This window comes from Perca fluviatilis, chromosome 11 (genome assembly GCF_010015445.1).
Source record: "Perca fluviatilis chromosome 11, GENO_Pfluv_1.0, whole genome shotgun sequence".
Taxonomy (NCBI): Eukaryota; Metazoa; Chordata; class Actinopteri; order Perciformes; family Percidae; genus Perca; species Perca fluviatilis.
The window spans coordinates 16,434,464-16,449,023 of record NC_053122.1 but is presented as its reverse complement, the minus strand read 5'-3'; the positions used below and the strand labels follow the sequence as shown (position 1 = coordinate 16,449,023).

Here is a 14,560-nt window from a genome sequence, read left to right as displayed (position 1 = left end):
GAGGATGGGGGGGGGGGGATCCTGCATGAAATCTTCAAGCAGGATCTTCATACAATATGTAAAATACCACTATGAAACCTTGGCAAACAAAACACTGAATAAAAACCTACTGTGCATCCTCGAGTACAATCTGTTCACTTCATTACAGGAGATAATGTTGCTCTGGTGTCCCAGATGCAACATGGGGGGGGGGGAGGGGAGGGGGTCTTTCTGTCAAAATAAGACTTTGGTGACTTGACAGCAACAATATAGATTTTAAAAAGCTAAGGACACATCAGGGTGAAGCCATTCTCAATAAAACTCCCATCAATAAAGGTCAAACCCACAGGGAAAACCGGGAAGGGTAAAAAAAAAAAAACGACATGATGGATGGAGAGTCGACAGAGGGACATCATGGGTATGACAGCTGGGCATTAAACGAAATGTGTTTAGATTTTAATAATGCATACATTTAGATTATGCTTTCAATCAGTAAGCGGTGGAAGTTGCTCAAGGACACTTAAAAACAAAAAAGCAGGTGATAGTTGGGATTGAACCCGTCACTGTCCTGTAAAGGGACAGTTTTGGGTCCTCTTTGGGAAACAGCTGCTTCTGGGCTAGAGACTATAGGAGCCGTGGGGAAAAGTGTGTGTTTTTAAATGTAGATTTTGAATGATGTGTTTATATAAAACATATGCAACAAATAATCATAGTAGCAACGTTTGCCCGCCATGTAACTTGTTGAAATAATCATCATACCTTGAGGTAGTCGTTTTCAGATCTCAAATCTTCCACCTCCCGCAGCAGGTCCTCCTCAGTTACATTCTTGGTGCCTGGCAGTCTGAATTGTGAGCCTGATGAGGGTTTCTCCTGCTTGCGTTTCTCTCCGTGCGCCCCCGGAGCGGGCTGAGCCTGAGACATGCTTCCCTTAGCGGCGGAAACCTCGGTTGTGCGCAATGGAGCGACAGCAGCCGTTCCGGTCGCTTCAGCCCGCAGCGGATTATCGCCTCCCACCTGATCCCTGTCACTGGAGCCGGTACCGGACTCGGCGTCGCTACTAGCGGCCGGTGCCAGCCTTTGCTCGTCCGAGAGCGGCTCAGACGGGCAGTCTGACAGGTCTGAGCTGCTGTCAGTCTGGCTGACCCGGCCCAGAGGCGCTCCGGTCGGTACCCGGATCGGGGATCCATGGCTGAGAGGGCCTGGGGATCCCGAGGCTAGTTTCCCCTTCTTGCCTTTGGCGAGGATCGGACTGCTGGTGCTGTCCGCTTTGATGCCGGCGGGTTTGGGCTCGGCCGCTGCATGCTGGAGCACCTTTGTGGGCTTTTTTACGAGAGAAGACTTGGTGTTACTTTTTGCCGTGTATGTTTTCTCTTTCGCCCCGGTTGTGTTGCGTCTGGAGCTGCGGTTCGGATGGACCAAGAGCACTGAGGCAGACTGCTGCTGCTTGCTGAGTTTGGGCGATTTTGGTACGATGGCAGGTGGTTTGGTGGAGCGAGAGTGCACATCCTTGAGGAAAGGTCTGGCCGGGGAGGGCGCTCGGTTCAGTCTCTTCTTCTCCAACTGGTGGTTCTGCGGTTTGGTGTCGCTGCCAGAGCCATTGGAGCTCTCCATTATACACCGACACCGGCAGCAGGAGGGCGATGAAGGAAACGATCAATCCACAGCAGCGCGGAAAATCTCTCACATGCGACACCAGAAAAACAGCAAGGTTGCTTTACCTTCTTCCTTGTTGGGCTGGGGGTGCGCATCCTGCGCCGTGCTTGATGTTTTACTCCATCTCGTCTGCATTCACCAGGTTGTCATTGTAGTCCCCTCTGCCTGTAGCCCCTTTGGAGGAAACGCTGCAACAAAAAAAGGATTACTGGGACGGATGGGAGGACAGACAGGTTGCATCTGCAGACAGGGCTCTTAAGGCTCAAGTTAGAAAGAAAAGAGTCAGTCGGGTCTCCATCTCTCTGTTACACCCGGGCTGTGAGTGTTGGGGCCCCGCGTCTCGTACCCCTTCCTATCTGACATGTAAGACCTGCAAACGCTGCGGTGTAAGGCTCGAAGTGATTTTCTGCGAGGCGCATGCGCTGCTGCCTTACAAGCGCCCAAGCACACCCCTTGTTTTCTCTGGGATCAGGTCTGACACGCTTTGGTGCGCATGCCCTAATGACAAACACTCTATTTTCTATTGACCACCTTCAGATGAGGTGCAGAGATGGATTCAGGAGGTACAAATACTCTCCTCTTCCTATGGGAAACCATTTATGAATCAGATCCTCAAATCAATGGGTTTTTCCACAACCCCAATATATTATCTGTACTATAAAGTGAAAACATCACTTCAACAGCATCTTTCAATGACGTGAACCTCTTAAATCGAAGGAAAGTCAATTCATTTGACCAAATGAGCATTTCTTTGAAGTATTATCTCCTGGAATCCACTCAAGGACCCCTGGGATGCCACATATCCCACTTTTGGAAAGACAGTCACAGAATAAAATCAAGACCATAAACTGGTAATAAATATAGATATCTTTAATTGCATTTCATTAGTTTAAGAATGCCACAAGTTATAAATACCACAAATCTGCTTTCAACATGCCAAAACTTTTCCAAGACGTATAACAGGTTTAATACTAAGTACAGTCTTCCATCTTAAAGGATACACATTTCAAATAAAAGCATTTCTTAAAATTTATATTTAAAACACTAAGTAGTATAAGGCTTGGCTAGTATAACAAAGACCACAGGGTTAGTGCCAAATGCTAAAAGTCAAAGAGGGACAAATGAAAGGATGCATTCCACAAAACAATATGAAAAGAAGTTTGTGTGTGATAAAATTGCAAAGCTGCAGATCATTTGTATGGTTGTTTGCTGGCTAATAATCTTTTCTCAAGATGTGCTTGGATGTCAGTGATAGTTCTCAGTTTTTTGTTTTGGTATGAAACTATTAATTTGTTATAATACATCATGTGCCACTTTAAGTCCACAGAAGCTTGACTTTAACATACAAATTCAACCAAAAATCTAATTAACCAATAGCAAGTCAGTTTAGGTCATTTTAGATCAGGTCCTTTGAATGGGCTCGTCCTTCCTCACCCTCAGACTGGGGCTGTTACTTCAATACGTAAAAACAAAACAGAAACACTCACAGTGCTACAATATTGCATTCAACAAAAAAAGACGGAAGTATTAAATGTTTATTAATATCTATGAACACAGGAGGGCTTAACATGCATAACCTAGTGTTTTTAAAAATGCACAAGTAATGGGATACACCCATACTTGTCTGTAACAAACTGCCGAATCATAAATAAAACCTTGTGACCTCCTCTTAAAAACACAAACGTCCCCTACAAGCAGGATTTTATATGAAGACGTTGCTTTATCAATTTGTTATGAAACTCGACTCAAATCTGCAATAACAGCCTGTCAAAATGAGTAGATATGAGGGGATCAAAGTTTCCCAAGTCTTTCAAATACTAAACAAACCTTCCTGCACTTTTCCCCCCAAAAAGGAGACTCAAACATTCTTCTTTAAGCTGTATCTGAATTCAGAGAAAAAAACTAAACATTTTGCATATTAGTAACAAAACCAAAACAAAGGCGTAAACCATGTGCGTCTACTAGCTTCTTACTCTCTTTACTCCCTTTAAAAAGCCAGTAACACACATGGAGAATGCCCCTGTAAAAACACCAATCCCTCAAAGACTACATTATCCATCTCTCATTGCATCTCCATCCCACTTTAACAGGCCGTGGAGGAATTTTAAAGCGGCCACTACCGAGGCAACATTGATCTTTACTAAACTACAAGTCGTGTACTTCTGCATGTAAGCTTAACTAGGTAAGATGGATTGTAGTGCAAAACATTACAATTTATACAAAAGTGAAATGAGCCGTGCCAGCCACTTTAACACTTTAAGGCAAAGGAATACAAACTGATATGATCCACCACCACACAACCACCTACTGCTGGCCACAAATATCTGCACTTTGTCCAGTCATTACAGCAACACACCATATTTACATTATGTGCTTTTGTTTACCTCAAGTCAACTCGTCACTTAGGTAATAATACCTATTAATAAGAATATAAAACTACTGTACCTAGATCCAGAATTTAAACTAAGAAGAAGAGACGTAAGATAAAGTTATCCCTTTTCTGTAAGCTAGATGATGCAGAGATACCAGACCGTTGGGGCAACAATGTCAAACTTAGTGTACAGTATGTGTGATGAATATTCTTTAAAAGAAAACAGGAAGCTGTATGGCCCTCAATAAATCACCCTCCTAGTAAAATGTGCAACTGCTACCAGAGGGCTCTCTACCTCGAAGGCACCTGCAGGGCACAGCTAGCCTAACGGTCCGAGGAATGAGGTAGTCTGGGTCAAGTTTAGACAGAAGGGGTGGTAGGAAGTTGTGATTAACCTGGCCTAAGTGTTAGTGTGGTACATGTCATAGTGTACAGCTACGAAACAGGAGAAGAAACCGGGGAAGATAATACTAGTTGTTGAGAGAGTCCATGCATCTTACATCAGCAGTCAATAATTCCAAACTGCTGCGGTTTGCTGCCCCCTGGTGGCCAGATAGGTAGCCTGCATGTGCGTGTGTGTGTGTGTGTGTGTGTGTGTGTGTGTGTGTGTGTGTGTGTGTGTGTGTGTGTGTGTGTGTGTGTGTCTGTGTGTGACTGTGTGTGTCTGTGTGTGTCTGTGTGTGTCTGTGTGTGTAGGATGGGGGACCATTCGGACTCTCAGCAACAGCGCATGCGGGGAGGCGGCAACTCTGGAGGCACTTCCGGTTCAGGCTGCAGAGACAGGACACTGTTGGAAAACTCTGTGTTAGGAACTTCCAGAGGCATCTGTGGTATCAGGAAGAAGAGGACAAATCAGGAAACACGCGGTTGACGCATTGAGTAATTAGGCAGTGTGCTTAAGATCCACAATGATTTATTTAGTGCAATGGCTGAATAAACCTCATTTTGCAGAAAAGAAATATAACAAGGAAAAAAAGCTTTAAGGAGCAAAATAATCACAGCATCTTGATAATATTCCTGTGACTGTATGAGGTTTATGATACTAATAAATGCTCTGACATTTTTTTTATTTTACTATAATAATCTTATCTGATGAACATTAAAAAAATTCTGGCAGAAAGTGTTGAATTAGTGGAGCTAAGACACAGTACAGTATTGTACTGACTTCTCATTTGGATATATCATTGGCAAATAGACAATATTATCAGCTGATATAAGCTTAACACATACTGTATATATCAATATCAGCACATGTCGGCCAAGAAACTGCGGCATAGAAATGCAAAAGAGTGTGTGCAGTAATTTAGTAACAGTGTCACTATTCCATAGTTTGTCAACCAGGAAGTACTTAAAAGTTAATTTTTCAACTATAAAATGTCCCACTCTGCACATATCTTGGTCACAAGTCTTTAATAATCAAATGTCAGGAATCTTTAATAAAAATGTTTTTCATGATATGCTTTTATTTAAAAAATTAACATTGATAGAATCTACCAGAGGAGAGAATTAGCACCATCCACCTGCTAAATGCTGGGAAAATGTGGCTGGTAGATGTGCTTCACTCACCAGCCAAAAAAACAATGGTAATCTATTGAGTGGCTGGTAAAATGTGAACGTTCACTAGCCACTGGTGGACAAAAAAGTAAATGTTGCACAGTAGTCTCTACTGACAACACACCAACCTTGCTAAGGATGTCATCCACAAGCTTCAGGAAGATCTCGTCGACATTGAAATTATCCTTGGCACTAGCTTCGCAGAAGCGCATTCCACTTATTCGAGAGGAAAACTGCAACACAAATAGCACAAATTGAGTAAAATTAGCTTAACATCAGCAAAAAATAAATAAATTAATTTATCCCACAGGAGCAGAAATTAAGCTCAACAACACAACTGGAAACTTCATGAAAAAGTCTCTCCTTTAGATTTAATGTAATTTATTGATAAGCTATACATAATGTCAGTTTATGAAGGAGGGCTTTAGTGTTATTAGTGTGTCTTCAAAGACAACCCACCGGCATATGGAAAGCTTCTATCTGACCTACATTCTGCACTTATTTCCCTGCAATCGTTTGTTACTTAACTTTCAAGATGGTCTGCTCATAATACATATAAACACATCTACTATTGCATGTTCTTCTAGATAATTTGATATCAAATGTATAGAAACAGAAGATGTGGTTTGGTTATATTAGGGTGAATGGCAGCATTTGTGTGTTGAACGCACCCTCTCTCCCTGCTGTCTGGAGATGATACGATCAGTTTCACAATCCAGCTTGTTCCCAACCAGGAGAAGCTCTGCTTCCTCTGAGGCGTACTGACACAAAACAGAAAGAAGACACATCAGGAGTCAGCTGATAAATGGCAAGACACTGAAGTAAAGAAATGCCAAAGATATTTTTTATGTATCACCATTCTACATATAGGTCGTCCACCAGAGAGAAGTGACAAGTTATTTTTCAACTGTAAAATGTTCTTCCCAGACATGAAAAGACATGTCTGGCGTATAATAATGGCAGAAGAACACCCCAAAGGACAAAAAAAACATATGTCAGTTTGTTTACCTTGTCTATCATTTTCATCCATTTGGGCAGGTCGTCAAAGGTCTCCTGCTTTGTGATATCGTACACAAGCACTATTCCCTTGGCGCCTCTGTAGTAGGCTGATGTGATGCTGTTAAACCTCTCCTGGCCAGCAGTGTCCCTGGATGACATGAATGAATCCCAATATAATTAAAAGTCTGCACAGTCACTGCAGGGTCACCAAGACTTCTCTGAATACCAAACAGCTGATTGTCTGTTTTGATCAAAAGGTACTTTTTATTCATTAAAAGGAACACGCCGACTTATCGGGAATTTAGCTTATTCACCGTAACCCCCAGAGTAAGACAAGTCGATACATACCCTTCTCATCTCCGTGCGTGCTGTAAAGCTGTCTGACGGCTCCAGCGGCATCAGCCCATAACAGAACAGGCAGGTGAATGGTTCCAGTAATCCTACTGCTCCGAATAAGTGACAAAATAACGGCAACATGTTCCTATTTACATGTTGTGATTTGTACAGTCACAGCGTGTACAAAAAACAACGTAACATGAGACACAGGCTAGTGGGAACCAGTTACCTGCAGGATCTGTGCTGGGCTAAGCTAATGCTGGAGCCATCAGACAGCGTTACAGCACGCACGGAGATGAGAAGGGTATGTATCGACTTGTCTAACTCTGGGGGTTACGGTGAATAAGCTAAATTCCCAATAAGTCGCCGTGTTCCTTTAAAGATGACTAAGAAGAATAGGCGAAAGTTTCTAAAAGAAAAACTAAGACGGACAACAAAAGAATCATAACCAATACGTCATAAATCAATAATGCTAAAAAAACATTCAAATCATTTCAATGTCTTTAGTTAGTATGTACAGCATTGATTTTAAAACACAGAATCCCACTTTGTGTGGGTTAAATCTGGTATCCACATTATCATCAGGTATCTAGCTAAAACAAAAGAGTTTTGTTCAAAAATTAGATATCTACAATTTGAGAAAACGATTGCTAACTCTGTAACACTAAAGTTTAACCCCCCCTCCCATTAAGCATTATAAGCAATATATAAACATTTCATAAATGGTTTATAATGTTTGCACATAATAAGTAATAAGTATACGTAATATACTATAAGTAATAATAAGCACAAGTGTTTTATTCATGTATGTCAACAACTAGAACGCTTCGTGTGGCAAGTGGAGGCTGGTGTATAAACAGATAATGAAAGACAATAGAAGGGACAAAAAAAACAAAAAACAGGTGTAATATTGTGAAATATGTCTTAAGAGGAGACTTTATAATTGTTATAAATACTGCACATAAACACTTTAAATGTCCTTGTATCTGCTTACAACTACATTATAGTGCGTTTACAATTACCATTTTTAATGTTTATATAATGCTTTTAAATGCTAAAAGTGTTGCCATTAACTCAAAATGAAAATTATAGTTTTAAAGCAATAGCAGCTATTATAGGTTGATCAATAAGAAGCTAAGGGACTTGAAATTAACCCAAACTAAATATAAAGCATTTTGGAAATGAACTCTTCATTTTAAAAATGTAAAAAGGTGCAAAGATATTTTTAAATGCATGTATGGATTCATTTCAGGTTATGTTGTGATTCAGCAGATCATCTAAGGCTGGGTGAGCAGCATGAAAAGCAGATTGAGCTGCACTCACAGTGCAGTGTTACTGTACCTTCAGCCAGCTAGTCTCTCCCTGTTCCCATTGTGAGTCACAGTCAGGCATATGAGCAGAAGAGCGGACAGAGACACAGCAGCACAATGGCAGGGTTAGGTAAGGCCGGGCGTAGCAATGATGGAGCTTGATGTGAGCGGATCAACGTGAAAAACGAGACACAATGAGAACGACCATCTTGAACGGACAGGACAGGTCGCATGGTGGGCAGAGGAACAGGGATAAAACAGGACGTGGTGAAGGGTACGTGTGATGTTAAGGTGGGAGGGTAGATGGGGGTGTTAGTGAACAGGACAGATGCGTTAGTAAAATAAGTGATGGAGTTCCCACGTTTTAACCCAACACTGTCACACACAATCAATGCAGTCATATACTCAGTTAGTACAAAAGATTTCCTTACTGTAATTTGTGGCATGTCATCAGTTTTTCAATGGCTGGACAAAAACACTAGATGTTTTCAAAATGTAATTAAGGCCTAGTAAAAGTCACAAGACACAAGTACAGGCATAATCAAACCTTTAAAATAGAGTGGTTGCTTGTTTGAACAATAGAACTGCTGATTCAAGACCTCTGACTTAATGCCCAATTTAAATAGTATATTAGAACAATGAAGTGAAACAAAAAGACAAGTCGGTCTGATTGTTAAAACTACAATAACACTGTAGGTCTCCAGTGGCCAGCTGCTATACAATTTACTTTTCACCAACATTATTTGAAGTATCAAACATGCATCACTAACTGATTAATGAGGGAATAAAAACAAAAGAACAAAACATGATATGTTTTCTTAGTGTATATTTTTATCAGTACTATAGCAAGCCAATTTTCAGGAAAATCTGATAATAAATCAAAAATAAAGTTGCTACCATTAAAAAAGCAAAAAAAGAGATCACTTCAAAATGTAGATGTAGTTTATAAAATACTGAAAAAAATAATACTAAGTAAATATTCTAATTTGGGTGTATGCATACACATGGTGATGTTGACATGCTATTTCCCTTAAAACTGCCAGCAAGGAGCTTCATCAGGAGGGCATATCACATACAGAGGTTCACGCTGCCCTGACCAACCAGAAGCGGCTGGTACACTGGCTTTCCAGTCGCAAACACCAGTAATAATTGCACTGATTGAATTGTGCAACAAAGTCACACATGCCACTGCCAGGGTATGAATCAGGTAAAGTGTTCTGCCTTAGTTTTACTTTTGAACATTTACAACTGTATTAGAATAAAACTGCAATTAAACCTTGAAATCAAAGGAGGGATCCGATATGGGATTTGATGAATTGTATGTTGTAAAATGTGTGTTTTTCTACATATGTGTATGTAAAAACACATTCATACAAATTAGTGGAACAAATTTAAAAATGTAACTGATGTAACCAAAACTAAAGTTACTGCCAACTTTAGACAACAACATGGTGAGTATGAATGATCATGTGTGCTCCACATGAAGCTAAAAGTTATATTCCCACTGGAGCCACAGGTTTTTCATATAGGGCTTTTTATATAAAAAATACCTCATGGCATGTTAAAGTTGACAAAACATGCTTTAATGTCTTTTTTAAGAAGTATTTTTTGCACATGCATTACCGACAAAGCTGAGATGCATCAGTAAGCAAACAGTAGTTTTTGTTAGAGCAGCCTGCAGGGTGACGGACAGACACAGGAAATGCACCATGCAGAGGAGTAAAGGAACTGGAGACTTCTTTTCAATTACTCACCATATCTGTAGTCTGATCTTCTTCCCTCTCAGCTCCACTGTCTTGATTTTGAAGTCAACTCCTATGAGGGGAAATCAGAAACACATTTATATGTGGACACACACAAGTACCAGCATTTCCTGTTGTTTATTTGTTTGCATGAAAAGAAAAAAAACATTGACTTCCCTCCTTTGCATTATGGGTGTCCGGTTAAATTCTATTTTTATTTTACTGTAATCTGTGATTAAGGAAAACAATATTAGTGACGAGATGTGTCACATGAATGACAGGGCACAAAATGGAGCTCTGCCATAGCAGCTGCTTGCTTGTGTGTGTGTGTGTGTGTGTGTGAGACTATTTTGGGATAGGACACTATGACTGACTGTTGTTTTGGTCACAGGACTGTTTGACCAATTCCACTTATGTAGGGTTTCGCGTAATTAAAGATGGCAGCATATATTATAACGGCACAGCAATTTGTCACAAGGTTTTCAATTTAAATGAAAATCACTCAGTTGAATGGTTACACATGTAAATATGAAATATGTAATGTGTCAGCTCTTAATATAGAAATATCAAAATATCGATTCAGAAATGGAGATGGCATTCAATGATGGCACTCGATGGTACAAGAAGAATTTACCATTAGCAAATTAAGTTAACTAATTACTGGACAGCTGCAGATGCTATCCAAGTAACAAGTCTCTTCCTTGCTGTGTTGGGCTCTAAAATCCCTACTAAACATCCCGTCTAACAACCTAAAAAATTCAACAACCACCCAAAACACTATTCTAAGCCTCAAACGTGTGTTTGTCTAACGTTGGTTGCTTTATTGCAACATAAAATTAGTTTAATAGCTAAGACTGCTTTGTTAGCTAACGTTAGAACAGTGTTGTAGTTACCGTTAGCTTTTAAGTTACCGTTAGCTAGCTACAGCCAGTAGTGTAAGCTATGTTCAGTCCATTACACAGGCGACAATGTTTATAATGTCCAGCCCATGGTTGTTTAAGTTTATACCATCCAGTAAGTAGACAGAGCCATGATAAATGCTATCAATAAAAACTTGACAAAAACAAGCCCCGTAAACGCCTCCTGTCCTCACCTACAGTCGACTTGCAAGCTTCGCAGAAAGTGTCGTCGGTAAATCTCTCCATAATGCTCGTTTTACCAACACCACGGGAGCCAATAATGATAATTTGAAGTTTAAAATCAGCGGGTCTAGGAGGCATCTTCCTGCGGCGCGACTGAGCCCCCAGAGCGGGGGAAGAGTTCGCTGAGCCCCCGCCACCACCGGCGGCCCTCCGTGGTATGTCATATCTCGAATCCATCAGTAATTCCACATTTGTAATTACAAGAAAGACAGACAAACGCGCCTAAAATCGTATAGTGTCGAAACAATTTCCTATTTCCAACTTTCTTTCGTCTCAGTAGAAGTTTGTGAAAGTTTGTCACTCGCCGACAGTTGTTGTTATTCAGCCATTAGAGACCATAGCCCTCATGACGTCATTAACCACATTACAACACACTTCCGCTTCCGTCGCTTCTTTACAAGATATATATCATTTCAACAAAAAATACCAATAATATCATTTTCTATATTGTGATTTTTTTTTTAATTTAAAAACAAGTTACGTGGTTTGTAGTGATTTTAGAACAAATGAGCTGTGAGGCGCCATGAAGCATAAAACAACATGTGTTGTAGGCATACAGTCTATGGTTGTAGGCCTAAAAACGTTTAAAAAGTTTAATTAGTTAGGAAGATTTTTGACTTACTTTTAAATATCTTCATAATAGACCCACACACCGATATTTGGCCGTAGTAGCCTGCTGAAGTCCCCCCACCCCAATCCAAATAGAAAAACAATCTGATATTCAACAGCTGCGTATCAATCAACATTTCAATTCTTTACTACATACTAAACGACATACAGTATATATGCATCTCTTTATTGTATAGTGTTTTTTTAAGTTAGTAAAGAAGAGTCAACATAACATAGGCTACTCAACTGTTTTATACCATCAGGAAATGAAACTGTGACTTATGAATGCCACTGCCAATAGCTAAATTGTATATAATATATAAATTATTTTTTTGTTTTGTGAAGTGTTCAGCTGTCTAGCAGCTCCTCCATTTCCTTTGTGGTTTGGGTTGTGGGAGAATAATAATATATAACAATAGGCCACTTTTTTAGTCTGCATGCTGACTTTGTAACCTTTGGCGTGATAACACACTACTCCATACTTAAAACCTGCTTAGAATTAATATGGAATTGTGGCACAGCAATTACCTTTATGTTTATTATCACGAGCCATAAAGGCTGGGCACCAATGTGCCAGTTCTTTTCACTTTGTGCAGTGTGCAGTTTTTCTGTACTGGAATATCTATATATCTACATTGTACTTTTTACTGCGCTACATTTATTTGGCAGTTTTAGTTAACGTTACTAGTTACTTTGTAGATTAATAATACAAAATATAAAACTATTACATTTTGATTTATTATTACACAGCAATAAAGAAAGTTTTTAAAATTTAGCTCTAGCTTTACCAGCTACAACATTAATGCAATGTACACATGTGATGATGCTAATACTTTTACTTGAGTAAGTTTTGAATGCAGGACTTTTACTTGTAACAGAGTATATGTAGGCTGTAGTATTGCTACTTTTGTACTTCTGTTTCTGCAGAAACAGTTCTACTTGCCCGCTTTGTCTTGAAAACAGTGCCGCAATTCTGCCACATAGTTAATAATTAGGTTGTGTCAGTTACATTGTATTTATATAGCTTAATATAAACACAAATCACTGCAGCCAGTGTTTCGCATTCGTGGTGTACTTTGTCTTTGGCGGCACCCGTAGCCTGCGACATCGGATGACGTTCCACCCGAGAAGGAGTTCTGTAATCCAAACATCGACGAAACCTCATCCATAGCTATTTATCGATAACAAATTCGTTATACCTCATCAAGTAAATTAACAGCATGGCTGCTCAGAAAATTAACGAAGCTCATGAGCACATAGCTAAGGCTGAAAAATGGTGAGTTACGGTAAATAATCTCGTTTCTTTCCTTCACAGGAAGCAGCAGTATGTTTTACTTATGATGTTAGCTAACGTTAGCTAGCTGTAAAGGCCACTGTGGTATTTTCACCAGGGGTTATGCGACATAAATGACATTATTTCGGCATCGTCAGTTCATTATAGGTGGATTTATTATACAAAGATGGGCCACCATTTTGTATTCTTCTGTAATTGTCAATGGCATGATCATGCAGCCGTTTATAGTTTGCTCATCATTTTGATGTTTTTGTAGCTTAAAGACAGGTCTGACAAAGTGGAAGCCTGATTTTGACAGTGCTGCGTCAGAATACGCCAAAGCAGGTAACCTACAATTAATGTTATTCTTTAATATGAAGTAATCATTTAACAAATATCCCACATTTTTAACGCTAACTAACTGTCTATGTGTTATTTAGCTGTGTGCTTCAAGAATGCGAAGCAGTACGAGCAAGCGAAAGATGCTTACCTCAAGGAAGCTGAATATCACACAGAAAACAAGACGTATCCTCTCTGTAGTCTGTCCACAGTTGCATGACATTACACTGCTGTCTGTTTTTGTAATTTCCTTAACTTGTCCTACAGGCTTTTTCATGCTGCAAAGTAAGTATCTTGTGTTATAACCCCAGTATTAAGTCAGCAGCAAACAAACACAAAATAACACTTATTTTATTCAAACTCTCTTCCTTTTTTCCCTCAGGGCTATTGAACAGGCGGGTATGATGATGAAGGTGATTGCAGATTAAACATTCAAGTCATTAACAGGTAGATGTAAGTAAAACATCTGCAGCCGAAATGTAACTCTGCTGTGTTTGCATTGCAACAGGAACAAAAGAAGATGCCAGAGGCCATCCAGTACATAGAGAAAGCCTGTATGATGTACATGGAGAATGGGACTCCTGACACTGCCGCCATGGCTCTGGACCGGGCTGGAAAGTAAAAAAAATATCCTATTATTTATCTACACAAAGGAAGTTTGACCTTAGGTTAAACTTAAATATCTCAAATGTTAGCTGTCTTATTATGTGACACTGTACTGTACCTTTTTAGTTCTGATTAAAATCCTGCCACTAAAAGGGAATACGGATGCAGTGCAAGGCTAGCTCTAGGAGAAAAAGATTTAGACTTTTCTTTCATCTTAAAACACCTTCTTTTATTATTCACCAGACTGATAGAGCCTTTAAATCTAGAGAAAGCTGTGGACCTGTATCAGAAGGCAGCTGGCGTGTTTGAGGTGAAATTAATCTTCTAACAAAACCTGAATAAATAATTGAATTGATGCTGATTGATGATTTTATTACTTTTTGCTTATATACATCCATGTTTTCTCTTTGTAGAATGAGGACCGCCTGCGTCAGGCAGTTGAACTGCTGGGGAAAGCCTCCAGACTTCTGGTCAGGCTAAGAAGGTAAAGGAAATAAAGCTAAGATGGAGGGGACAGTCACCTGTGGTGCCAAATTGTAGGTGGTGGGGTTTTTTTTGTGATAAAACACAGGATCAGTTATAGCTGTCCTGTTGAAATGCTGATGTAGAAAGCTGAAAGAGATCTTTTCTTCGGAAAATCACTTAGA

General features: G+C 39.8%; 3 protein-coding genes across 12 annotated transcripts in view; 1 reads left to right on the top strand and 2 right to left on the bottom strand.

Annotated features, from left to right (window-relative positions):
- Positions 1–9,999, bottom strand: part of LOC120568419 (microtubule cross-linking factor 1) — an 88,658-nt gene extending 78,659 nt beyond the window's left edge. For 8 of the 10 annotated variants that reach the window (XR_005640725.1, XR_005640724.1, XM_039815937.1 and 5 more), the window contains exons 1-2: positions 9,957–9,999; positions 739–1,820 (exon numbers count right to left, since the gene is read on the bottom strand). Coding sequence is in view for 8 of the 10 variants with exons in the window: in XM_039815937.1 (XP_039671871.1) it covers positions 739–1,590 (852 nt within the window). In the remaining 2 variants the exon portion in view is untranslated. The remainder of the gene's footprint in view (positions 1–738; positions 1,821–9,956) is intronic. The other 2 variants (XM_039815934.1, XM_039815935.1) reach the window with 2 other exon arrangements.
- Positions 2,482–11,443, bottom strand: rab12 (RAB12, member RAS oncogene family). The gene is made up of 6 exons (XM_039815942.1): positions 11,038–11,443; positions 9,957–10,017; positions 6,566–6,704; positions 6,229–6,318; positions 5,686–5,790; positions 2,482–4,828 (listed from the first exon to the last, which is right to left on the bottom strand). The coding sequence occupies exons 1-6, from the start codon at positions 11,261–11,263 to the stop codon at positions 4,721–4,723; spliced, it is 729 nt and encodes a 242-aa protein (XP_039671876.1). The 5' UTR covers positions 11,264–11,443; the 3' UTR covers positions 2,482–4,720.
- Positions 11,444–12,782: 1,339 nt separating this feature from the next.
- The window catches only part of napgb (N-ethylmaleimide-sensitive factor attachment protein, gamma b), a 6,100-nt gene continuing 4,322 nt past the window's right edge, over positions 12,783–14,560 (top strand). The window contains exons 1-8 of the mRNA XM_039815933.1: positions 12,783–12,971; positions 13,246–13,313; positions 13,409–13,493; positions 13,575–13,592; positions 13,690–13,720; positions 13,816–13,925; positions 14,157–14,223; positions 14,327–14,397. Coding sequence (XP_039671867.1) covers positions 12,916–12,971; positions 13,246–13,313; positions 13,409–13,493; positions 13,575–13,592; positions 13,690–13,720; positions 13,816–13,925; positions 14,157–14,223; positions 14,327–14,397 — 506 coding nt within the window. The 5' untranslated portion in view covers positions 12,783–12,915. The remainder of the gene's footprint in view (positions 12,972–13,245; positions 13,314–13,408; positions 13,494–13,574; positions 13,593–13,689; positions 13,721–13,815; positions 13,926–14,156; positions 14,224–14,326; positions 14,398–14,560) is intronic.

Coding starts and splice junctions, on each gene's coding strand:
- rab12 (XM_039815942.1), bottom strand. CDS start 11,263: ATGGATTCGAGATATGACATACCACGGAGGGCCGCCGGTGGTGGCGGG. Junction 10,018..11,037: donor AGCTTGCAAGTCGACTGTAG/GTGAGGACAGGA, acceptor TTCCCCTCATAG/GAGTTGACTTCAAAATCAAG. Junction 6,319..6,565: donor GGATGAAAATGATAGACAAG/GTAAACAAACTG, acceptor GTTTTGTGTCAG/TACGCCTCAGAGGAAGCAGA.